The sequence below is a fragment of the Stegostoma tigrinum genome, chromosome 4 (genome assembly GCF_030684315.1).
Source record: "Stegostoma tigrinum isolate sSteTig4 chromosome 4, sSteTig4.hap1, whole genome shotgun sequence".
Taxonomy (NCBI): Eukaryota; Metazoa; Chordata; class Chondrichthyes; order Orectolobiformes; family Stegostomatidae; genus Stegostoma; species Stegostoma tigrinum.
In genome coordinates, this window is record NC_081357.1 from 25,748,663 (window position 1) to 25,776,147 (window position 27,485).

At 41.5% G+C, this 27,485-nt stretch overlaps 1 protein-coding gene across 2 annotated transcripts in view; it reads left to right on the forward strand.

Annotated features, from left to right (window-relative positions):
- ak9 (adenylate kinase 9) overlaps positions 1 to 27,485 on the forward strand; it is a 298,446-nt gene that overhangs the window by 123,114 nt on the left and 147,847 nt on the right. For both annotated transcript variants that reach the window (XM_059645225.1, XM_059645227.1), the window contains exons 16-18: positions 4,374 to 4,519; positions 17,331 to 17,487; positions 27,051 to 27,150. In XM_059645225.1, the coding sequence (XP_059501208.1) occupies positions 4,374 to 4,519; positions 17,331 to 17,487; positions 27,051 to 27,150 (403 nt within the window). The remainder of the gene's footprint in view (positions 1 to 4,373; positions 4,520 to 17,330; positions 17,488 to 27,050; positions 27,151 to 27,485) is intronic.

Here is a 27,485-nt window from a genome sequence, read left to right on the forward strand (position 1 = left end):
TATAGCTCTTAGGGCTAAAATGTTAAAATATTAAAAGGATATTAATCTGCTGTAGGCTGCAGAGAGACATAGATAAGCTGCAGAGCTGGGCTGAGAGGTGGCAAATGGAGTTTAATCTTAGGGATAATCAGCACGGTTTTGTGAAGGGAAGGTCATGCCTCACAAACCTTATTGAGTTCTTTGAGAAGGTGACCAAACAGGTAGATGAGAGTAAATCAGTTGATGTGGTGTATATGGATTTCAGCAAGGCATTCAATAGGGTTCCCCACAGTAGGCTATTGTACAAAATGCGGCGGAATGGAATTGTGGGAGATATAGCAGTTTGGATTGGAAATTGGCTTGCTGGAAGAAGACAGAGGGTGGTAGTTGATTGAAAATGTTCATCCTGGAGACCAGTTACTAGTGGTGTACCGCAAGGGTCGGTGTTGGGTTCACTGCTGTTTGTCATTTTTATAAATGACCTGGATGAGGGTGTAGAAGGATGGGTTAGTAAATTTGCAGACGACATTAAGGTCGGTGGAGGTGTGGATAGTGACGAAGGATGCTGTAGGTTGCAGAGAGACATAGATAAGCTGCAGAGCTGGGCTGAGAGGTGGCGAATGGAGTTTAATGCAGACAAGTGTGAGGTGGTGCACTTTGGTAGGAGTAACCGGAAGGCAAAGTACTGGGCTAATGGTAAGATTCTTAGTAGTGTAGATGAGCAGAGAGATCTCGGTGTCCGTGTACACAGATCATTGAAAGTTGCCACCCAAGTTGACAGGGCTGTTAAGAAGGCATACAGTGTTTTAGCTTTTATTAATAGAGGGATCGAGTTCCGGAACCAAGAGGTTATGTTGAAGCTGTACAAAACTCTGGTGCGGCCGCACTTGGAGTATTGCGCACAGTTCTGGTCACCGCATTATAAGAAGGATGTGGAAGCTTTGGAAAGGGTGCAGAGGAGATTTACTAGGATGTTGCCTGGTATGGAGGGAAGGTCTTACGAGGAAAGGCTGAGGGACTTGAGGCTGTTTTCATTAGAGAGAAGAAGGTTGAGAGGTGACTTAATTGAAACATATAAAATAATCAGAGGGTTAGATAGGGTGGATAGGGAGGGCCTTTTTCCTAGGATGGTGACGGCGAGCACGAGGGGGCATAGCTTTAAATTGAGGGGTGAAAGATTTGGACAGATGTCAGAGGTAGTTTCTTTACTCAGAGAGTAGTAAAGGAATGGAACGCTTTGCCTGCAATGGTAGTAGATTTGCCAACTTTAGGTACATTTAAGTCGTCATTGGACAAGCATATGGACGTACATGGAATAGTGTAGGTTAGATGGGCTTCAGATCGGTATGACAGGTCGGCATAACATTGAGGGCCGAAGGGCCTAAACTGTGCTGTAATGTTCTATGTTCTATGTTCTATGATATGGGGAGAAGCTGGAATAGGGTTCTGGGTTGGATGATGAGCCATAATTACATTGAGTGGTGGAGCAGGCTTGAGGGCCAAATGGTCTAATCCTGCTTCTATTTTCAATGTTTCTAAAAGGTTATTGCAAATTTAGGTAATTTGAGTATGTTCTTCGAAAGTTTGAAAATAATGTCTGAAGTAAGTTTGTTCATAAATAGGAAATGGAAAATTGAGTAGTTGAGTGGCTTCTTGGATAATGCCCAAAACAAGAAAATCACCAGAAGCCTTAAACTCCACTCTGCTTGTGAAGTGAACAAAGCAACAGTTTATGAGCTCATCTTAAAGTATTTATAAGATAGTAATTGAGCAATTTATGTGTTTCTACTAAGAAATATTCAGTAACCCATCATGACAGATACTGAAACAGTACAGTACTAAACAATCTTGAAGAGATATAGATTCTGTAAATGCAACAAATATTTAATTAGTTTTGTCTTCCTGCTGTATTACAGCGAAGACATTACAATTTACGCGAAAGAGGTGTTAAATAGAGTGTTTGTACCTCAAATTGAAAAGGGACCAACAAAATGCGTCCAAAGAGACTGAAAGAAGAAAAATGTCAAAGTTTTCACCTTGCAGTGAATTGGACACTTTTTAGGACTGAAGATGCTAGCCTTTTTTAAAGTCTTCGTGAAAATTTGCAGTTCAGTTTGTGGATGCAGTTGTTCGTTAGCTCGCTGAGCCAGTTTTTCCATGGGGTGCAGGCATTTCATTATCATTCTAGGCAACATCATCTGTGCGACCTCTAATCAAATTGTTGGCGTTCTGCTCTGTCCGGAATTTATATGATCCTCTGGTAAAGTGGGTCTTATCTCTTCCAGTTCTGTTTTTTTTAGCAGCGGTCTGTTTATGGGGTCTATTTCCATGAGTTTGTTAATGGAGTCCTGTGTGGGGAACCAGGCTTCCAGAAATTCCCTTACATGTCTGTGGTTCACTTGAATCAGTATAGTCACTTTGCCCCAGTCGAAATGATGGCCCTCATTGTCTGTGTACATTGAGACAAGTGAACATTGGACATTTTTTTACTCCCAGCTGCTGTTCTTATATCCTGGTCATCAAATTCCTCCTCATTTGCCCAACATACTGTTTATTGCACTTGCTGCATGGGATTCTGTATATCATTTTAGTCCTGTTTCCTGACTGTGTAGGGTTTTTAGTCTTTGATAACAATTGATGCAATGTTGATGTATGTTTGTGTGCAGTCATGATCTTATGCAGCCCTAGGAATCTGGTTGTCATTTCTGATACATTTTTGATGTAGAGTAGCGTTACTAGTGTCTTCTGTTGTACCGTATCCTCTAACTGTCATTTGTTTTTGTAGGCATCTGCTTCTTATTAATTGGGGTTATATCAGTAGGACTTGTTTTTATTTAAACAGCATCCCAGTAGAATTTAGACCAGTTAGGGAGTAATTAGCAGTCTAAGGGGTAATGGTCGGGTTTTTTTTTGAAATTTTGTTAACTTGTTCATTGTTGGGCTAAACAAATAAATAGTTTCTTGTTACGTGTAAAGTGGATATCAGGGATTTTCTTTCTTTTAACCACTCTTTTAATCAATTATAAGGGGAAAGATGAGCTTGTCTGGGTATTTTGGGGGTAATTATTAGAGGGGAACTCCTATCCTTGTTGTAACAGATTGGGGCTTGTGTTTTAGTTTAAATATATCAGAGGGGTTTGGCCAGTCCCCATTATAACAAAACTTGGGGTCTCAACTCCAGAATCTGGACAGATTTAGACAGATTGAGTCTGGGACCTGGACAGTTCACGTACGGGATCTGAAGGGATTTGGTGAGATTTAAACAGACTTGGGGATTAGTGTCCTAGATCTTTAAATAAAATTTAGGTGAGAAAAATCTGTTTAATTTCAGTTACTTGTCATTGGTTAAACTAAAAGTGAGAGAACTGGCCCTTAACATTGCTAAAGAGGTTCTGGGATCTGAAGATACCTCCCAAATTTGCCAAGGAAGTTTAGAAAGACAGAGAAAGATTATACTTTTAGAATTAACAAGCAGGTTAAATTTGGGCTTAACAAGGGATAAAAGGAAAGCTGACATTGTAATGGAGTTGGTAAAGTATTTGGGTATACCAAAGAAACAGGCAAGTGCAATGGAGTTAGAAAAACTTAGATTGCAAATGAGATAACTGGAGTTAGAGAATGAATGGAAGGCGAGAAGGTGAGAATTACCATTACAAGCAGAAGAAAGGGAAAAGAAAGTCATGTTGGAAGTTAAAGAAAGTGAATCAAGCTTCTTAGCTAGGCAAAAAGAAAAAGAGAGGGGTATATAAGACAAGGGCATTTGGAAAGTTAGAGACAGCCAACTGCCACCTGAAAGAGGAGACAACTGCCAGCTGCCAGAGTTAGCACCATTCAGCTCTCAGAGAAAGCCCATCTAATTGATCAAAAGTACCATGGTATTTTAGCTTAAAGTCATCATTGAAGAAATTATAGAGATAAAACATCCCTCACAGCAGAATTAACAGAAGAAAGTGTTTGACCATTCCCCGTTGTAACAGTTTTACAATGTTTTGGAATGTCTCGGCTGATGTGACAGATTTTGTTACAGCGGTCAAAAGGTGAGCAGAGATTTTACAACAATTTATTGAATGTGGATTGGCCTGAAGCCTCCTTTGTGACATGGAAGATCTTAATTAAAATATTTATTGTTTTCAGCTTAGTAGTTACAACGCATCAACCAGGTCAAACAATGCCTTAAGGGACAGCTTTTAATTGTAATAAGCTAACACAGCATGTTGGATGTACATACATTTGACTAAATATTTTGCTCATCTGTTCTGTACTTTAAATTACGAAGGAAAGTACTTCCAAAAAATTTCAGGCTGGAAAAATATACTTCCTAATGTTAGTTTTATTTAGCATTTATGGCAAGTGGTGGTTTCTAAATTAATGTTTAAATTGTTTTGCTGTTTTAGAAGCTGTAAAGCAACAATTGAAAATTCCGGAAGACCACCCAGACGTAAAAGAAATTGTGAATCAGGCTGTTCAGAATGCAATGCAGGATGATTTGCAATTGCCAATCAATGACTACATGGATGCATTGTTAAAAGCTCTTTCAGAGGTAAAAAAAATGCATACTTGGATGGTCTGTTTGCTTTGGTTAAGCGTAGTGAGTGTCTGGAAGAAATGAGCTGTGTAATAATTTAAGAAAATGCTTCATAGACTCTAAAATTCATTAAGTTTCAAAAATAGCCATGAAGTTCGTAATGTGTAAATGACTAGCATTCATCAGTTCGAAGATAGCTGCATACTTTATGGTATTTGATAATTTATTGTTGTTCACAGCTATTGCTAAGTATGCTAAATGAGGAGGTGGAAAACTTGAAGTCAGCATTAGTTTAAGCAATGTAACAACCATATTACCTCCTAAAGGAAGGTGTATTTTGGCTGGAATTTTAAGTTATTCTAAAATCACTTTTGATTTGGGAGAGCTAAAAACATGGAAAAAGATTGATGGGCTACCAAACTTTTCATACTGCATTGGAGATCTTGGACCATGATGTGGAGAGCAACATGTTGTATAATATCTGAAACAGTTAACTGCTACCCACTATCATGTCATGCAGACTTGTGGGCAGTACAGCTTAACATCATGAGACCTAACAAGTGATCATAGAAACATAGAACTTAGGAGCTGGAGGAGGCCATTTGGCCCCTTGAGCTTGCTCTGCCTTTCAACATGATCATGGCTGATTAAACTCAATTGCTAAATCCTTCTTTCTCCCCATAACCTTTGACCCCATTTTCCCCAAGTGCTCTATCTAATTAATACATTTGATGTTTTGGTATCAACTACATCCTTTGGTAATGAATTCCACAACTCACCACGCTTTGGGTGAAGATTTGCCTCCTCATCTCCATCCTAAATCGTGTACCTTGAATCCTCATACTGTGACCCCTGGCCTTGGACTCACCCACCATCAGGAACATCCTCTCTGCATCTACCCTGTCTTGTCCTCCTCAAAGTCCCTATAACAATGACTATCATCTCAATGTAGGCTGTAACTAGTTAATAATATGCAATTATCTCCATCTTATTAATTACTCTTCTTGTTGGAACTGGGAATGATTTTCCCCTACCACATCAGACGAAGCAGGCTGTGTAAACCACAGTCTATCTTAAACAGAATGTTGGCAACAAGACAAAGAGCTTCAACAATTGTATTTACTACTTCTCATGTTAAATGAAGGCAACAATGTGGGCATGAAAGTTGAGCTAACTGAAGTGACCTAGTTGAGAGATACGTCAGTAGAGAAGCAGTAGCAGACATTTAAAGATACATTTCAGAATATTCAAAATAAGTACTTTTTTTACTATAATGTAAAATTTCACAAGGAGGACAAACCAACTGTGGTTAAGTAAGAAAATTAAGGAAAGTAACAAAGTCAAGGACAAGCATATAATCATGCAGAGATGAGTGGCAGGTCAGATGACTGGTCAGAAAACGAAACCTGGCAGAGAATGACAAAAATATTAGTCAAGACAATACATTGGAGCATGAAAGAAAGCTAGCTAGAAATGTAAAAACAGTTAACAGTACAGAAACTATGTTTATGTTGGTCATCTAGAGGGTAGGAATGGGGAGTTAATAGGAGAATATAAAGAAATGTTAAATGAAATTAATAATTATTTTGCCTTTGTCGTTCCTATGGGGGATAAAATAAATATCAGTAATGCCTGTGAATGGGGGTTTAAGGAAAAGAGCTGTAGTGATAGTAATGAGGTCAGCCAGGTGGATCTCATAGAATATGAGTTCCTGATTAGGTCTGTTAATCTGGTCCAATCTGAGAAGCCTGGCTAACAGATATAAACCAGAGTGTCAGGTTCTGTGCTCTCTGAGAGGTGTCTGTGTGGAAGTGGGACCAGTGTCAAGTACTATGCAGGTGTAAATAAAGGCTAACTTGGTGACGAGATGCTGGCCTTTGTGGTTATTTCAGTAGCAATGAGAGAAAACATGCTCCTGAAGAAAGTCGCTTGCAATAGTCTTTGAGTTGGAGTATGCATTTCTGGAATCATGCCATTATTTGGGAAGGTTGACTCATTCGATCCTACCTAAGCCCAGTATGTAGAAAGAACGTGTTTTTTCTTCCAGCAACTGATATTGGGCAGATAAAAAGCAACAAATAATTCTCCTGACAGCTAGTAGACCCACAGCTTCTTTTTTGGTTATTAGAAGTCTAATGTTTTCTGAGGCACCAGACACTAAAACCTTTCAAGAGTTGACAGATTTGGTTAAAGTGAGAGCGGGAGCAGACAGCCAGAGCCGGCGATGAGGGGGAGGTCAAGCCCTTGCGAGGAGTGCGAACCCAGCATAGCCAGGCACTTATGGACTGAGATGTTGAATGTTTAACTGTGTTTATTTTTCTATGCCCTAGTAAGATGGAATATAATGTATAACTTCTTAACTTGCTTTCTATATTTTTCTGCTATGCCTGGGTACATTTGTACCAATGGCACCATAAGTGGCAGCTTGTAAACTTTTCACTGTACCCATGCAAATGATTACACGTGACAATAAAAGATAATTCTAATTCTAATATTATGACATCTTTAATTCTGGGATGCTATTGGTTTTACTTGGCAGTTCTAGAACAAGAGGAATCCACATCAGGATTTTTGAGGTTAAGATGACTGACTGAGCCTTTGTGGAGATTTTAAACAAACAGTAAAACTGCATTCTGCAGCCGAATGTGTACCCAATTCCTTGCATGGAGGACTTATATGCAAAGCTGGTGGGGGCACCTTCCTTCTCAAAGCTAGACATGAGCCATGCATATCTGCAATTGCGATTAGATGAGTATTTCCACAAGAATGCTGTAATTGACTGGCTCCTGGGGCTCACCTCCTTGCAGCACCCTCCGGTCTGGGACTCGCCTCCTGCGCCGGCCACCGGTCTGCGGTTTATGGCCAGGACTCACCTCCTGCACCAGCCTCCGGTCAGGACTCACCTCCAGGACCCACCTCTAGCGTCTTAGACTTGCCTCAGGACTCACCAGCAACAGCATCCGGTCTGGGAGTCGCCTCCTTCATTCCTTCTGGTTAAGTTTAGAAGTTAAAAGTTTGAGGGGAAAAACCCCAGAAAAGGGTAAAAAAAGAGAGAATAAAGGGAACTGGCGAAGCAGTGGAGTCCAGCTGGAGCACCCGATTGTACTGCCATCTTGCACCTAAAAGGACAAGGCTGTGCTGCCCCTAGCCTCAGATTGAATTTCGTGGTGGCCTGTCATTCTAAGTGCGTACAATTATAAGTTGTAACGCTGTCCTGGAGACCAAGTGGCAAATGCGGATGCCTTGAGCTGCTTCCCATTGATGAATACACCACTGGTGGTGCTACCACTAGTAGAATCTGTTCTGGCTTTAAACTTTCTGAACATCCTTCCAGTTTCAACTGACAATATCAGACTATACACACAAAAACAAATCCTGTCCTGACAAAATTAAAACTGCTGGTGGTGATGAGGGAGATAAAAGGGGGATCACAACCAGAATTGAAACCTTTCTGGACATGGTAAGACCAGATCACAGTAGAGGATGAAATTTTATTATGGGAAACGAGAGCATTTGTCCCAAGTAAAGGTTGTCGCCAAATACATGCTGAACTCCTCCAGGGTCATCCAGGGGTGTCCAAAATGAAGATGTTGGTGAGACGTTATGTCCAGTGGCCAGGATTGGTTGCAGACGTTGTTGCATTGATGGAGCAGTGCCCAGTGTGCCAACAAGTACAAAGATTACTGCCAGCAATCCCTCACCTTTGTGGGAATAGCCAGGTAAATCCTGGACTCAGTCACACATCAACTATGCCAGCCCTTTCATTGACTCAATGTTCCTAGCCACTATGGATGTGCACTCAAAGTGGTTGGATGTGCATAGAGTTCATCTGTCAAATGTGGGGATGACAATAGAAAAGCTGCGAGCATCTTTTGCAGTACATGGCTCTGGGAAATGCTGGTCACAGATAATGGGCATTGTTTACCAGCAAGGAAATTTCCTAAAGTTAAGTAACGTTCAACATAAAGGGACAGCTGCATATCATCCATCATCCGATGGTCTGGCAGAAAGAGCAGTCTAAACTTTAAAGCAGGCTTAAAGAAACAACCCACAGCTTCTCTCAATACCAAACTGTCTAAGTTGAAGGGTCTAGGCTGGAAACGCCAGCCTTCCTGCTCCTCTGATACTGCTTGGCCTGCTGTGTTCATCCAGCTCTACACCTTGTTATTGCCTATTTGATATTGCTCTATTACTATGGCGGCACGGTGGCTCAGTGGTTAGCACTGCAGCCTCACAGCGCCAGGGACCCGAGTTTGATTCCAGTCTCAGGTGACTGTGCAGAGTTTGCACATTCTCCCCATGTCTGCGTGGGTTTCCTCTGGGTGCTCCAGTTTCCTCCCACAGTCCAAAGATGTGCAGGCTAGGTGGATTGGCCATGCTAAATTACCCGTAGTGTTCAGGGGTGTGTCGGTTATAGGGGGATGGGTCTGGGTGGGATGCTGTGAGGGGCGGCGTGGACTTGTTGGGCCGAAGGGCCTGTTTCCACACTGTAGGGAAACTAATCTAATGTAATATGCAGTTTTCAATCCACCTACCTGCCAGATGAAGAACAATAACAAAGAAAATTACAGCACAGGAACAGGACCTTCAGCCCTTTAAACCTTGCCCCTTGCACCTTAAATCTATGCCCCCCAGTTACTGACTGTTCCACCCTGAAAAAATGTTTCTGACAATTCACTCTATCCACGCCCTTCATAAACTTGTAGACCTCTATCTGGTTACCCCTCAACCTCTGATGTTCCACTGAAAGCAGCCCAAGTTTCTCCAACTTCTCCTCATAGCTGATGCCCTCCATACCAGGCAAAATCCTGGTAAATCTTTTCTGTGCCCTCCCCAAAACCATTACATCCTTCTGGTTAAAACCAAAAGAACTGTGGATGCTGTAAATCAGGAACTAAAACGAAGTTGCTGGAAAAGCTCACCAGGTCTGGCAGCATCTGTGGAAGAGAAAACAGAGTTAATGTTTCGGGTCCAGTTCCCTCAGAACTGATGGTGGCTGGGAAAACGTCACTTTATATGCATACTTCTGGTAGTGTGGCAACCAGAACTGAAAACAGTATTCCAAATGAGGTCTAACTAAGGTTCTATAAAACTGCAACACTACCTGCCGATTTTTAAACTCAGTACTGCAGTCGATGAAGGCAAGCATGCCGTAAGCCTTGTTGACTGCCTTCTCCACCTGCGTTGCCATTTTCAGTGACTGTGCACTTGTACACCCAAATCCCTCTGCCTGTCGGCACTCTTTAAGGTTCTGCCATTTACAGTATATTTTCCATCTGGATTAGACCTTCCAAAATGCATTACCTCACATTTTTCCAGATTAAACATCTGCCATCTCTGTGCCCAACTCACCAATCGATCTATGTTCTGCTGTATCCTCTGATGGTCCTCATCACTATCTGTAATTCCACCAATCTTTGTGTCATCCACAAACTTACTAATCAAACCATTTCCTTTTTCCTCCAAATCATCTATGTATATTACAAATAGTAAAAGCCCCAACATTCATCCCTGAGGAACGCCACTAGTCACAGCCCTCCATTCAGAAACGCACCCTTCCACTGTTACCCTCTGTCTTCTATGACCAAGCCAGGTTTATTAGTCTTGCAAGTCACCTCTGACCCCTCCATGCAACTTTACCTTCTATATCATCCTTCCATGAGGGACTTTGTCAAAGGCCTTACTGAAGTCCATATAGACAACATGCCCTACCCTCATTGATTACCTTCATCACTTCTTCAAAATATTAAATCAAAAGTTAGTGAGACACAGCCTCCCCTTCACAGAACCATGTTGTCTCTAGCTAATAGACCCACTTATTTCCGAGTGGGAGTAAATCCAGTCTCAAAGAATCCTCTCCAATAATTTCCTTACCACTGGCATAAGGCTCACCTGCCTGTAATTAGCTGGATTATTCCTGCTGCCCTTCTTAAACAAAGGAGCAACATTGGCTATTCCTCCAGTTCTCTGGGACCTCCCCTGTAGCCAGTGAGGATACAAAGATTTCTCTCAAGGCCCCAGCAATTTCCTCCCTTATCTCTCTAAGTATTCTGGGGCCTATCCCCTCAAGCCCTGGGGACATGTCTACCTCAAGACCCCCTACCTCCTCTCTTTTGATCTCAGCATGATCCTCCGGACTCCACATCCACCAAGTCCTTTTCTATGGCGAATACTGATGCAGAGTACTCATTTAATACCTCACCCATTTCCTGTCACTCCACACATAAATTCCCTTCCTTGTCCTTGAGTGGGCCAAGCCTCTCCCTAGCTACTGTCTTACTCTTTATATATGCATAAAAAGCCTTGGGATTTTCCTCAATCCTGTTGGCTAATGACTTTTCATGACCCCTTTTAGCAGCCCCCCCCGACTCCTTGCTTAAGTTTCTTTCAACTTTCCTTGTATTTCATCCTTGCTTTGTGTGTTGCCACCCTCCTAGCTTTAAAAATGTTTCCTTTTTCTTTTTGACAAGGCTCACAATATCTCTCGTTATCCAAGGTTCCCTAAACTTGCCATTCTTACCTTTCATCCTTACAGAAATATGCCAGCCCTGAGATCCTATCAACTTATACTAGAAATCCTCCCATATACCAGATATTGATTTGCCCTCAAACATCTGCCCCCAATCTACATTCTTCAGTTCCTGCCTAATATTGTTGTAATTAGCCTTGCCCTAATTTAGCATCTTCACCTGATAGCTCCATTTATTTTTATTAATTAGTACCTTAAAGCTTACTGAATTGTGATCACTGTTCTGGAGCTGCTCCCCTACTGAGACATCGATCACCTAGCCAGGCTCATTCCCCAGTACTAGGTCCCGTACAGCCCCTTTCCTAGTTGGACTAACTACATACTGTTTCAAGAAGCCCTCCTGGATGCTCCTTACAAACTCTGCCCCATCCGCACCTCAAGCACTAACTGAATCCAATCAGTATATGAGAAGTTAAAATCACCTATGACAACAACCCTGTTACTTTTACATCTTGCCAAAATCTGCATATATATCTGTTCTTCTATCTCCCACTGGTTGTTGGGAGGCCTACAGTAAACCCCAAACATTGTGATTGTGCACTTGCTGTTCCTGAGCTCTACCCATATTGCCTAACTGTACGAGCCGTCTAAGGTGTCCTCCTGCAGTGCAGTTGTAATATTCTCCTTAACAAGTAGTGCAACTCCCCCATCCCTTTAATACCCCCCCCATCCCACCTAAAACAACCGTATCCAGGAACATTAAGCTGCCAATCCTGTCCTTTCCTTAACTAAGCCTAACAACAGCATGATGGTTCCAAGTACTAATCCAAGCTCTAAATTCATCTGCCTTACCTGTTATGCTTCTTGCATTGAAATAGATGCACTTCAGTCCACCAGATCCGCTTTGATCAGCAACCACATCCTGCCTGCTCGTCCTCTGAGTCTTACTGGCCCTATGCTCTGGTTCCCTTTCCATCCATTCACTTTTGCGTTGGTTCCAACCCCCCTGCCAAGCTAGTTTAAATCCTCCCAAGTGACACCATCAAATCCCACAGCCAGAATATTTGTTCCCCTCCAGTTTAGATGCAGCCCGTCCTTCATGCACAGGTCCCACCTGCCCTGGAACATGTCCCAGTGGTCCATATATCTGAAACCCTCCGTCCTATACCAGCTGTTTAACCATGTGTTGAGCTGGACTATTCTCCAATTTCTAGCCTCACTGGCTTATGGCACAGGGAGTAATCCTGAGATTACAACTTTGGAAGTCCTGCTTTTTAACTTTCTTCCTAAGTTCCTGAACTGCTGGTGCAGGACCTCATCATTCATCCTACCTATGACATTAATCCCAATATGTACCACAACCTCAGGCTATTCACCCTCTCCCTTCAGAATGCTTTCTGCCTGGTCAGAGACATCCTGGACCCTGGCACCAGGGATGCAACAATGCATCCTGGAATCTCTGTTATGTGCACAGAAGTGCCTATCTGTGCCCCTAACTATGGTGCTGTTTGCCATTACCTTCTTAAGAACAGAGCCCGCTGTGGTGCCACCAGTCTGGCTGCTGCTGTTGTTATCCCCTGATAGATCAGCCCCCCAGTAGTATCCAAAATGGTATATTGTTAGAGAGGGGGATGACCACAGGGGATTCCTGCACTTGCTGCCTGCCCTTGTAGTGGCCATCTATCAATCTGCCTGCACCTTGGGTGCCACCACATCTCTGGAACAATTGCCTATGATGCTTTCCGTCATCCTCATGCTCCTCCTTTTGAAAGCAGTGACTGTACTGATGCAAATCATCCCCAAGTCAGCCAATCATCATCACCACTCTGCTGCCCTTTACCGTGTCTAGCAACTAGATACCAAGAATGCCGAACTTGAAAGTGAGTGGTTACCTGGTGACTTGAGCTTGCTGCTTATTGTCCAGACATCAATCTTGGGCACGTGACACCAGCATCTCAGGGCACAATAAATGGACAGTGACTGCATGTAACACACTTTGATGGTCTGACATGTACCAGCCTCAATGTATCATCTTGGCACAATTCCAATCCACTTGTTGTACAATACTGCGGTTCTGTGCTCCACTTTGGAGTACTCAGGCACCTATCATTGCAATGCTGCTGCAACAGCACTTTATGCTCAAGCAGAGAAACCAATCTCAAGAATTCTCATTTACTCTTGCATACTCACTCACTTTGTACTAATAGAATGCTCAATACATCTCTGCCTTGTCTCACCATGCCGTGCTTGCTCTTTGCCCCCTTATCCAAAGCTACTGGGTACACATTCGTTTCTCTTGTCTTGACCTTTCAATGCAGACACAAAGCCAGGCAGCTTGTTATGGTTGTCAACAGTCATCAGTTTCGGATGTGGTTCTATTGCTGTATGGCAGATTGCTACCGTGCACCTTGTTCCAGCTGTGAATGTGCCAAACACAATGCATATACTTCAGGCAAATGGCCTTGTCTCAAAACTTAAGGGCAGTAGACCAGAGTCAGGTCAAGAGAGACATCATTCAGGGAGTGCATCTCGACACAATAAGTCAGTGGCTGCCTCCAATATCAGTCTAGTGATTTCAGTGATGTCAGCTGACAACAGTCACAGTCAGTGGCCCATACCTCTGCAGTTTGGGAATGGGCCATGGTCAGCCCTGTGGGTCTTGTGCAACTAGTCTGGAGAGCCATGGGAACACAGTCAAAGAGTTATATATACATTAGTCAGGTTTCTGGTTACTCATCATTCTGAGCTGTTGAGTTAAGTCAGCCCTGGAAGTCCATCCATGAAAAATCAAGGGGGAAGTATTGGGGCCAGTGCTACAGGATGGAAAATGGCACCCTAACTGTGGTGTTTGGAGACAGCATGTGGGATACAGAAGGGATAATAATTGTGAAGGGATGGCTGTTCAACATATAAGGCAGGAGACATTAAAAAATTGAAGGGATAAGGATAATGCAGGAGTAGGGTTCATCATCAAAAAATTAGTCTAATGCCGACCATGTAACCAGTGTTGTAAAAACCATCTGGTTCTTATTGTCTTTTAGGAGAGGAAATCAGCCATCCTTACCTTGTATGGTTTACATGTGACTCTAAGCCGACAACCATGTGACTGAATCTTAACTGGCCCTGGGCAATTCAGAATAAGCAATAAATTCTGACCTAGTCAACAAAGCTCACAACCCATGAGCGAATAAAAAAAAATCATCAGCACCCCGACTTCCACATGGGACCGTGCACCACTGTTTCTGGCACCTTTGCTCAACATACTGGGACTGGGGGAGTAAACTGGGGAGATAAAGACACAGAAAGATTGGTTGGCTGGGGAACGTGGGAGTTCAAAGCCTATCGGGTTGACAGGGCTGGCTACCAAGAATAAAATGTATACATTTGGGTGTTCACCATTGGAAGAGGCTGAGCTTGAGACTCCCTCTTTGAGAAGCACCTATCATTGGAAATAACAGAGTAGAATAGAGCAGAAAGTAGTTGTGACCAGACTTGGAGTGCATAGGTTCTGTGCGAGAGGGGTCTTCAATTCTGAGGCTTTTTCTAAAGGCAAAAGCATTACAGACACCATTACAGTAAAACAAACACACCTGTAAGCACTACATGCTATGTAAATGTTAGGCATTAACTTATAGTGTGCAGTCCAAGTCCATGTTCCAAGCACTTATGACTATATCATACAATGTTACAAATCAATCACACAGATGATTGTATCAGAGATAATGGGAACTGCAGATGCTGGAGAATCCAAGATAATAAAGTGTGAAGCTGGATGAACACAGCAGGGCAAGCAGCATCTCAGGAGCACAAAAGCTTTTGTGCTCCTGAGATGCTGCTTGGCCTGCTGTGTTCATCCAGCTTCAGACTTTATTACCCACAGATGATTGTGATGCACAAGCAATAGTTTATCACCTGGAAAGATTGAAATGTTGGAAAATACAGCTAGGTTCTCCCAACATTGAGAAAGGCTTTGCTGAACTTCTCCCAAATTTCTTGCCATAAGAGTAGTCAGTCAGGGTCCAATAAGATTCTAAATAAAAACCAAAAGAACCACGGATGCTGTAAATCATGAACAAAAGCAAAGTTACTGGAAAAGCTCAGCAAGCCTGGCAGCATCTGTGAAGGATAAAACAGAGTTAACGTTTCGGGATCTGGTGACCCTTCCTTAGAGTTCTGAGGAAGGGCCATTGAACCCGAAACATTAAACCCTGTTTTTTACTTCACAGATGCTGCCAGACCTGAGGAAGCGTCACCGGACCCGAAACTTTGTCTGTTTTTTTCCCTTCTCAGATACTACCAGACCAGCTGAGCTTCTCCAGCAACTTTGTTTTGGTTCCTATAAGATTCTGCCTGAATTCAACATTTTTTGAGTCCCATTATGACTCTTCTTTGAAAGTAAAGCATCCGGGAAAAATTATAGTCTTATGTTGTTGAGATGGAGGAAGCAGAAGCAAGTGGAGTTGATGGGAACTGTGCCGAGAGCAAAAAGCAAAAGAGGTGCTAATGGTCATAAATGCTTTCACTTAATGGATGCTTACCATCCTCAGTTAGAAATGCAATTAAAATCTTATTTGTCAGTTTATCTACTTCATAGAGTCATACAGCATTGAAACAGACTCTTCTGTCCAACTCATCCATGTCGAACAGACATCCCAATTTGACCTTGTCCCATTTGCCAGCATTTGGCGCATATCCCTCTAAACCCTTCCTATTCAAATACCCATTTAGATGCCTTTTAAATGATGTAATTATATCAGCCTCCACCACTTCCTCTGGTAACTTGTTCCACACACTTATTCCTCTAAGTGAATAAGTTATTCTTCAGGTCCTTTTTAAATCTTTTCCCACTCACCTTAAACCAATGTCCTCTAGTTTTGGACTCACCCACCCTAGGAAATAGACCTTGGCAATTCACCCGATCCATGCCCCTCATGATTTTACCAACCATTGTAAGGTCACCGCTCAGCCTCCAACCCTCCAAGGAAACATGCTTCAGCCTATTCAACATCTCCCCATAACTCAAACCCTCCAGTCCCGATAACATTCTTCCTAATTGTAAGCAGTATTCTAAAAGTGGCTTCACCAATGTCCTGTACTGCTGGAACATGATATCCCAACTCCTACACACAGTGCTCTGACCACTGAACACAAACATGCCAAATGACTTCTTCTCGACTCTGTCTACCTGCAACTCCACTTTCAAGGAACTATGCACCTGCACTCCTAGGTTTCTTTGTTCAGCAAACACAAGGCCCTACCTTTAACTGTATAAATCCTGCCCTGGTTTGCCTCCCAAATGCAATACCTCACATTTATCTAAATTAAACTCTGTCTGCCACTCCTCAGCCCATTGGCCCATCTGATTAAGGTACCGTTTTTCTTTGAGATAATCTTCTTTACTGTCCATGGCATCACCTATTTTGGTGTCATCTAGAAATTTACTAACCATACTTCCTAAACTCACATCCAAATCACTTATATACTGGACTCGAAACATTAACTCTGCATTCTCTGCATGCATGCTGCCAGATCTGCTGAGTTTCCCCAGCAACTTCTTTGCTTGTACCATTGGGCTTAAAAGGTGTGGATAAATTTCCTGATAATGATTTTTGTACTTTTACATTCACTGATCTGAGTAACAGGCCTGAAATTAACCAGCACTTACTTTCTCAGCTTTTTGAAAATGAGCCCACTAACCTGCTTCCAATCACATGATATGCCTCATAAAAGCTGTAATTTACTTGTTAGTTTTACTCCCTGGATTTACATTTGGCCATTCTCCATCTCAGCAATTCACTCCACTTTCTTCCTGAATAATACGCGGAGGTCACTATTCTTCTTCAATTCAATTCTTATTAAGCTGTGTTACACTAAAGCATACTAAATTTGCTGATTTTAAGGAAAACATCCATGGTTTATGTGAAACACACAGTTAAGAAGATGAAATGATCTGCTGATAGTTGCTGGTGGGATATGAAAAGGAGCCTGTCTAAGGTGATTCCCCAGCCAACAGTTCCATTTCATGCTTGGTCAACAGGTCCATTTCGCTTCAAAAGACTGGTTTTTCACCAATAAGAGCTCTTTCCTTTGTCTCTCCCCTCAACTTACTTACAAAATAAAAATGTCTTTTGTAATTGGTTTGACCTACAAAGACAACACCTCTGACAATGTAGCACACACTCAGTACTGCATTAGAGCGTCCGTCTAGATTTTGCAGTCAATTTTAATTCATAGTTTCTGATTCAGAGGTGAGAGTGCAACCACTGAGCCACAGCTGACAGTTACAGGTATACCAATAGAACTGACATTCACAGTTAATTGATGTGCACAGTTATTTGTAATTTACTTGTTTTGCAGATTATGGAAGAACAGAAAGTGAAGAATCCTGATCATCTTGTGGCTGGGGGTTGGGTACTGGATAATTTCCCAGAGACAATGGATCAGTGTAGAGTAATGTCAGAGCGAGGTTTTGCTCCTGATAATATATTCCTGCTACATAATGCTGTGGATGATGGTAAGTAAACTAATTAACCAAGTTTATTCTGCTTGGCAAAAAGAATAATGTAAATATTAGCAGATCTCCTGTAATGTATACCAAAAACGCACCATTTCAGCAGGTGTAAAATGCACCTCCCCCAGTCCCAGCTATTCCCCTTTATATGTCCTGACATCAACTAGTTAATAGTAATTACCTGTTTTCTACTAACCTTAGTCAACCTTTGTAATCTCAGCACATTTCTATGAACTAGATGTGTTTGTCAGTCCCAGATCAGCTAACAAAGGGATCACATTCCTTCCATCTCCCTACCACCATCACCAAGATAAAATCTATCACCCTGGATCACCTGCCACACCATCAAAGGAATTGGAGTACATTTGAAGGGTATAGAAGAGCCTCAAAGCTTGAGTTAAATCATGTCAGGCCTGATAACTTGTATGGTTTTCTTGCTTGAGACACAGGAGAGGTAATATCTGCTGGGCTGTCCTCCTCTAAAACAAAGGGATTCGCAGCCTTCTATTCTTCTTTTAAGGCCTACTACACAACTTGCAGTTGTTACTTTGGTTTAGTCGGAGCATTGCGCAGAAGAGAAATTCTTTGAGTCGTGCCTATTTACAGTTCATTGCAAAGAGCCATTTACCTCAGCATACTGTTGTAAGCTTGAAATATATTTTTCGAGGACTACTTTTTGATTTTTGTGTCCTAACCTTTGGTTTTCAGGGCTCCCTTTTCAATCTCAATAACTGTTTCATTAAGTTATCCAGTCATTGAATATGAACATTTTCTGTACTTATGTTGATATATGGCAGATTTGGACTCGCATAAAAAGTATCCATATCATTAAAATCATCACAGGTCCATTAAACTTAAAGCCACGTTACACGTGGGAAGCGTCAATTTAATAAATACTGCGGTATTTAAATTGGCACAGACGAAAGGAAATATTAGAAATGCATGCTTCCTTTAAACAAATAATTGACACATTTCTCTGAAAAAACGCTTCCCCCTAAAAACATTTTCACTGGATTTCTGTAGCATGTTTCTAACACAGCCATTGTGCTTCAAATCATTTATAGTATGTGTGTTTTGAGCCCTAATTTCTAAAATGGAGATGTTTGTAACCTGTTGGTCTATGCATACCTAAACTTCTGAAAGAGTTATTTGTATTAGCAAATTAATAGAGTAAGCTGCTAACTGTATCCTTAAGATGACGAGAATTTCAATAAAGTGTTCAAAAGATACTCACTTTGCAAAGGCATCAAACTGAGAAAGCAAAAATATTTAGTCAATACTAAAGTCCTCTTTATTCCTCAGGGAAGCATATTCAAAAAGACACTTAGAAATAGGTAGACAGGGTGGCTATGAAAGCGTGATGCATGCTTGCCTTCATTGCACAGGCCATTGAGTAAAGAAGATGGGACATCATATTAAAGGTTGTATAGGACATTGGTGAGGCCACTTTTGGAGTACTGTGTATGGACCTGGTTGTCCTGCTATGGGAAGGACATTATTAAATTGGAAAGGTTCACAAAAGATAGTCCAGGGTATTGTTGGGATTGCAGGGTTTGAGTTATAAGGACTCTTTTTTCACTGGAGCGTAGGAGGTTGAGAGGTGACCTTATGGAGGTTTATGAAATCATGAGGGACATAGATAAGGTGAATAGCAAAAGTCTTTTCCCTAGGGTAGGGGACTTCAAAACTAGGGGACGTATTTCAACATGACAGGAGAAAGATTTAAAAGGGACCTGAGTGTCAACTTTTTCACACAGAGGATGGTACATATGTGGAATAATCTGCCAGAGGAAGTGGTACAGTTTTCAATATTTAAAAGGCTTTTGGATAGGAAAGCGAATAGGAAAGGTTTAGAGAGATATGGGTCAAACTGCAGGCAAGTGGGACTAGTTTAGTTTGGGAAACATGGGGCATGGATGAGTTGGACCGAAGGGTCTGTGGTGTATGACTATAACAATGACTCCATTGTTAAAATGGAATCCTGTTATAGCTATCAAATCTGTAGGTCACAGTCCTTGTGATGGATTTTAACTCATTCTGAACTCATCTATTTGTAAAGAGTTAAAGTTGGCGCCTTGAATGTCAGTATTATTGATTGCCGTTGATCACCTCCCTTAAGAAATGACCTCATAGGCATCTATGATGGTGCATCCTATTGGAAGAGGATAATTAATGAACCAAGTACCTAAAGCCCAGAGCAGCAATTTTAAATGACTGAGATAGTTTAGAACACATGTGCACAAAGTAAACTACAAAGGCATTGATTCTGCAACAAATAAATCAATACTATTCAGTGCAGCCAGTCTAAAAACACCGAAGGATAGAAACTGTGTCATCCTGGTTTCCAGGCACAGGGATCAGAATTTGTCATCTGCCTGCATGCAGTCAAAGGTGCACAGCACACAATTTTGGGGTACACACCTCATGCATATGGTTCTAGCGTCAGGCTGGGAAAATCCTGGGTTACTACCTTCTTGTCAGTGTGGTTGTCTCTGATTCAGTAGATGAACGTGTTACCGTCTTCAAAGAGACTTCTAGCTCTTAAAAAAAGATTCAAACTTTCAGGTGCTCTCTAGACATTTTCATATCACCCTGTTCAAAGATGCTTATACACACACCTGGAGCAGATTGGACTTGAACCTGGGCCTCCTGGCTCAGAGGTAGAAACACTACCACTGCATCACAAGAGCCATCATTTCACTTCATATCTGAAAGAATAACATGATATGATTTCACATTTTAAACATTTCACTGTAATAAATGAGTAAAAACACAATTATCACACATCAAATTCTTCACAGAATTGCTATCTGTTGTGTTCAAGAATAAACAATGTTCCTTTTCAGTTGGGCTTCATGAGTTATTACACTAGCTTTTTGTTATTTATGAACAAGGGTTACCAAATCCCTCTGTGCTATGGTTTTATGCCGTCTTTCTCCATTTAAATAATATTCAGCTCCTGATTATCACTGCCAAAGTGTTTAACCACCTTTTCCCACATTATATTCCATCTACCACTTGTTTGCCCACTCATTAACCTGTTTATAACTAAATCAATTTCCCTTCAAAGTTTCTTTGAGTCATCCTTGCCACTTACCTTCTCGCCTATTTTTCTGTCAAATGCAAAGCTAGCAACAATACATTCACTTTCTTCATTGAATTCTTTAATACATATAGTAAATAAATATAGCTACAACACTGATCCCTGTGGCACTCCACTAGTTACTGGTTGACATCTGAAATTGTCTCCTTGGTATCTCCAAAGTCATTACTCAGCAGGCCAAGCAGCAGAGTAGTAAGGGAATGGAACGCTTTGCCTGCAATGGTAGTAGATTCGCCAACTTCAGGTACATTTAAGTCGTCATTGGATAAGCATATGGACGTACATGGAATAGTGTAGGTTAGATGGGCTTGAGATCGGTATGACAGGTCGGCACAACATCGAGGGCCGAAGGGCCTGTACTGTGCTGTAATGTTCTATGTTCTATGTTCTTGCAAACAGCCCACATTTGATTCCAGCTTTCAGTAGCTTCCCATATCTCAGCTTTGCCAAACAGCAACTTTGAGTGACTGTGTCCAGCTGCTTTCCTCAGTTTTCAGAAGAGTTCCTTATATCCGTCATCAACAGTAAGGCCTTTTCTAGTTAATGTTCTTCCCCTAACCATGCCATGCTACTAGAATTCTGAGATGGCTACAAACTGTCTATCTTCAGCTAGAGACTGCCTTCCTACCACATCCAATTGTGATAGCTCAAAAAACCAAGCAATATCATCTTTCAGCTGACCATACAGCTAATTTTTTCAATTTTAAGATTCAGCAATTCGCGAGAAAGCCAGTAACATGATCTCAAACATGGCTTCCTCTGTCCTCTTTCCTATGGCTATGTGAAATGCATTAACCTTACATCCAGGTAGAAATACTAATTAATGATAGTTAACCTCAACTCCCCCTTTCACCTCAAAAGTAAACAGACAATTTAGAGTCCAATCGTTTACACTGAGATTCAATGTAAACTCAGAGGCTGCTCCCATTGCCTTCAAGCATAAAATACCTTGAACCTTTTAGTGAAGTAATCTATGTCTTCCTTTGATCTCTAATAATCAAGATACCTTGGTTTATTGTTATATAGACTATAGGACAGGTAACATGAACCTTTCATTTACCCTCTAAATTGCAGATGCCAGAAGCTAGAGTCAATAAATGTGGAGTTAGAAAAGCTCAACAGGCCAGACAGCATCCAAGGAGCAGGGAAGTCAATGTTTTAGGCTGAAACCCTTCACCAGGACTAGGGAGGGGGTGAGGAGCCCAGAAATAAATAGAGGAAGAGGGATGGATCTGGAGGGAGGGTAGGTGGAAAAGAGATAGATGGATGCAGGTAGGGGGTTATTGTAGTTGGTCAGTGAGAAGGGTGGAGTGGATAGGCGAGTGAAGAGATGGAAAGGTTGGGTAGGGAAATTTTGAAGCTGATAAAGTCAATATTCAGACCAATGGGCTTAAGCTCCCAAGGGGAAATATTGGGTGTTGTTCCTCCAGTTTATGTTTGGCCTTACTCTGACAGTGGAGGAGGCCAAGGATGAACATGTCACCAGGGGATTGGGAGGGTGAGTTGGATGGCGACTGGAAGGTTGGGTTGGATGGTGCATGCAGAGTCTGCATTTAGCCTCCTCTATATCGAGGAGACCACATCTGGATCAATGTTCCCACTGACCAACCACAATAATTCCCAAACAGCATTCACCTTTCTTCATCCCACCTACCCCAACTCCGCCCCTCTCACTGTATTTATTTATGGTCTCCCCTCTGCCTCCCCAGTCCTGACAAAGGGTTTCGGTCTGAAATAGTGACTTCCCTGCTGTTCAGATGCTGTCTGACCTGCTGTGCTTTTCCAGCTCCACATTTATTGACTCCTTCATGGTAACATCAGCCAATGCAGAAATTGAACCCATGCTATTCACATCACTCTGCAATTCAAACCAACCATCTAACTAACAGAGATAACTGATCTCTAGTCCCAAAATGTAATAATCTTCTAAAGCTCATACTTATAACAAGTCCACTGACATTTTTCTAGAGCTATATTGTACAGTGAGCCTTCTCTTAAAGGCAGTTAGCCTTTCCGAAAGAAAAGTTGGACAGAAATATTTTGCAGCAATTTAAACAATGACAAATTGTGACCAGGGCAGAGGGACAATAACAGATGCAGTTTTCATCAAATCATACATTATAGAAGAGGCCTTTTGGCCCATCCAGTCTGTACCATCAAAAATACATGACTAACTGGCAAGTCCCAATTTTCTCCACTAGACCCATATCCTTGAATGTTCAAGTATCCATCCAAGTAGCTGCTAAAGGTAGTTTTTAAACTATCCTCACAGGCAGTCCATTCCAGGCACTCATCATCCTCTGGGTGAAAAAGATTTTTCTCAAATGCCCTCTTAACCTCTTACCTTGCACCTTCAAATTATGATCCTTCAACCAGGGGTAGCAACTGTTTTCTCTCACACCTCTATCAGAATCATCTTCAATCTTTCTGCTCCAAAGAAAATAGCTCGAGATTATCCAGCCTCTGTTCATAGCTGAAATGCTCCGTTCCAGGCAAAATCCCAGTGAATCTCCTCTGCAATGCCTCCAGTGCAATTACATCCTTACCAAAATGAGGCGACTAGAACTGTACACAGTACCCAAGCTTTAGGGTCATAGAATCTTAGAGATATACAACATGGAAACAGAACCTTCAGGCCAACTCGTCCATACCAATCATACCAATAAATTAATCTAGTTCCATTTGCCAGCATTTGGTCTAAGTCCTTCCCATTCACATACCCATTCAGATGCCTTTTAAATGTTGTAATTGTACCCGCCTCCATCACCACCTCTGGCAGCTCATTCTACACACACATCAAACTCTGCGTGAAAAATTTGCCCTTTAGATCCTTTTTAAATCTTTCCCCTCTCACCTTAAACGTATGCCCTCTAGTTTTGGTCTCTGCTACCCTGGGGAAAAGACCTTAGCTCTTCACCCTATCAATGCCCCTCATGATTTTATAAACATCTATTAGGCCACCCCTCAGCCTCCAACACTCCAGGGAAAATAGCCCCAGCCTACTCAGCGCCTCCCTATAGCTCAAGCCTTCCCAAGCCTAACCAAAGTTCTGTACAGCTCCAACATAACCTCCCTGCTCCTGTAATCTGTGTCTCAACTGAAGGTAAGCATTCGGTATGCCAACTCAACCTGTCCTGCCATTTTTAGGGATCTGTGGACAAGCACCCCAAGAACCCTCTGAGCTTCCTAGTGTCTTGCCATTCATTGAATTCTCCCTTACCTTGTTGCATCCTCCAGTGTGCATCACCTCTCATTGATGAGGGTTAAATTCCATCTGCCATTGATTTGCCCATCTGATCATTCAGTTTATATCCTCCTCTAATCTAACACCTTCATCTCTATGGTCCAACACCTGCCTAATCTTTGTGTCATCTGCAAACTTATTTATCATCCCTCCACATCCTCATCTACATCATTTATGAATATCACAAACAATAAGGGACCCAGCACTGATCCCTGTGGTACACCACTGCACGCTGGGCTCCAGTCACGCAAACAGTCTTTTACCACCACCCTCCGTCTCCTGTTGCTAAAACAATTTTGGATACATCTTGCTAGGTTATCCTGGATTCCATGAACTTTTATCTTCTTCATCAGTTTCCTTTGTAGGGGACCTTGTCCAAGGCCTTACTGAAATTCACATAAATTACATCAACTGGCCTATCCTCACCCAAATACTCAATCTCTCCCTCAAAAAAATTCCAGTAGATTTATCAGACTTGACTTGCTTCTGAGAAAACCATGCTGTCTATGCCTGATCAACCCTAGCCTCTGTAAATGGAGATTAATTTTTCCTTCACTGTTTTCTCTAATAGTTCCCTTACCAGTGGTTTATGGCTCCCTGGTCTATCTCTACCACCCTTCTCATAAGGTGATACTGTATTGGCTGTCCTCCAGTCCTCTGGTGTCTCCCTTGTGGCCAGAGATGATTTGAAAATTTGGGTCCGGTAACTATTTCACTATCTCCCACAGCAACCTCGGGTATAACTTATCTAGATTGAGGATTGTCTAGATGATTTCTCTGTTGGAGGACAGCCATAATCCTTTGTAGTAAGGGATAGAAGATCCCAAGGACTTGACCCTCAAATAAATGGGGACAAGTAGCCAGAAAGATTAACTCCTGGACTCTGGATCTGAGGATCTGGTATCAATTCCACAAAGTATCTATGATTTCACATAGTAGTCAGACTAACAGATGCACATTCATATAACATTTATACACTGTACACAACCAACCTCTCATGCTGCTCAATGTACCATATCTGTTAGTCAGCCAGTAGCAACTATTAAGGACTCACATCTATTCTACAGATCCTCCACCTCACCCTCGCACATACTATAAGCCTCAGACCTACCTATCAATAGAGACCACACATCCCCAAATATACATTCACAGTGCAATACCATCACTGACATTCTGAACTCTCTCTTGCAAGACAACATGGCACACAACAGTCGGGAGAAAGGGAAAACTAGCAGAGGACACTGGAATTTAGCCAGGATAAAATTAAACCAAAGATTGACCGCAAAAACAGTAACAAAATAGTGGATGATTTTAAAGGAAAATGTTCAGTTACAGCTAGATATATTCTAGCAAAGGTGAAAGGTGACAGGTAATGGGAACAAAGTAGAATTCTCAGAGGATGTCAGAAACTTACAGATATGCTGTAGAACTGGTCCCTTCTGTAGCCTTTGTTCCATCTCCCTAACCTGCTGCAGGCTCAAAAGCACTGGTGTTGCTGCTCCCCTGTATTTGTTGTAACATATCCCCCTGTTCCTTCTGACAGGATGCAGCAACACTGACTCGAAAATACAGAAACTCACCAATAAGTTAGGTATCTGGTATTTTAAATTTTGCTCGAATAAAAGCAAAATACTACAGATGCTGGAAATCTGAAACTAACAGAGAAAGCTGCAGGAATGCAGCAGGTCTGACAGCATCTATGTTGAGATAAACAGAGTTAATGTTTCAAATCCCGTATGACTTCTTCAGAACTATGAAAGAATCACACTAGACTAAAGTATTTATTATTTCAATGTTTTCCTTTTTTTTATTGATTTATCTGAGATGCCAGTTGCTTAAATCTGAGGAAAATTTTAAAAATTTGCACAGGATATCAATGTATTAGCATAGATTCAAGATTAGTTAACACACAAAAGATAGAGTTAGGATTAATGAGTCGTTTTAAGGATGGAAAAACATCACTAGTGGAGTGCCATAAGGATAGGTTATGTTGCCTCAGTTATTTACTATCTATATGTTGACTTGCAGGAGGGCAAGTTTAATGTATCCAAATTTACTGATGAATCAAAAACAAGTGAGATGGCATGCTGTGACGAGGCCAAAAGGAATATAGTTAGGTTGAGTGAGCGCAAAAAAACCTGGCAGATTGTGTTTAATTTAGAAAGTGTGAGCCCATGCAATTTGGTGGGAAGAATCAAAAAGAAGGCTATTAGTTAAAAATATAGAGACTCCAAAATAACAAGTGCAGTGCACCGCAAGACTGGGTGTTCTTGTGCACAATCACAAACAGTTGGCATACACAGTGCAGCAAGTAGAAGAAAGCAAGTGGAATTTTGCCCTTTATTGCTAGGAGTTTGCACTTTAAAAGCAGAGAAGTGTTTTAAAACTACAGAGGATGTTGTTGAGGCCATACTTTGAGTACTGTGTACGGTTTTGATCCTTCTATTTATAAAAAGACACATTGGCGTGGAGTGTGTGTGTGTGTGTGTGTGTGTGTGTGTGTGTGTGTGTGTGTTTGTGTGTGTGTGTAGGCCCGAAACGTCAGCTTTTGTGCTCCTGAGATGCTGCTTGGCCTGCTGTGTTCATCCAGCTTCACACTTTGTTATCTTATGTTACATTGGCATGGAGGCTGTTTGAAGTTACTTACCAGGCTGTTTCATTGAATGGAGTGGTTACCATATCAAAAATGACTAATCGGATGAGGCCATTATTCATTTGAATTGTGAAAAATGAGGGTAGGAGGTAGGAAATGTACAAGGTACTGAAAGAGCTGGACAAAGTAGCTGCTGAGAAAATAACTCCATTAACTGGCTAATCTTGAACTAGGAGACAGTTACAGAATAAGGGAACACTCATTTAAAACTGAGATAGAATCATGAAGTCATATGCGAATTTTAGAATTCTCTACCTCAGAGAGTTATGGAGGTTAAACTACCGGAAGTACTTGAAGAGGCGGTAGATAGAATTTTGAATTGTCAGGGAGCTGATAGCTATGCTAAGCTGGCACAAAAGAGGAGCTGAGGCCTGCGGCAGAGCAGCCTTGATTTTGGCAGGGCAGCCTTGAGAGCCAAGTGGCACACTCCTGCTCCTATTTCTTACGTTCTTATGTTTCACTGTTCTGCTTTTTTGATGATATCAAAATGTCGCATGATAATTTAATGATTGATAAAGTATCTTAAATAAAATTCTGATCTTGTACATACATCCTTATCCCATCAGGAAAATTCTTGCTGAATAGATTGTATACTTTAAATAAAGATCTGATTGAAATCAAGATGATCCATAGACTTAAAGAGGCAGAAAAAAATAAACGTGACAAGTAAGTAGCTCAGTTTATAGTTATGATTATTCTTATCGCTGATTTTCTCTTGTGTAATTTGACTTGTTTGTGCTTTTTTGTTTTTCTTTGTGTTTATTTTTCTGTTTTCTCCACCAGAGATAGAAGGGTCAGTTTGAATATAAATATCAAGGAAGGTAGGCATATCCTCCCAAGTCTGCTGTCAGCCTTATAAATCTTTTTTGAACCTTCTCCACTGCCTATCTCTCCTTTACACAATATGAAGACCAAACCTGCTCACAGAACTATTAAGTGTAGTATATACAAATTTATAATGCATTTATAATAAAATAACTCTTCAATTTACATATCTATAC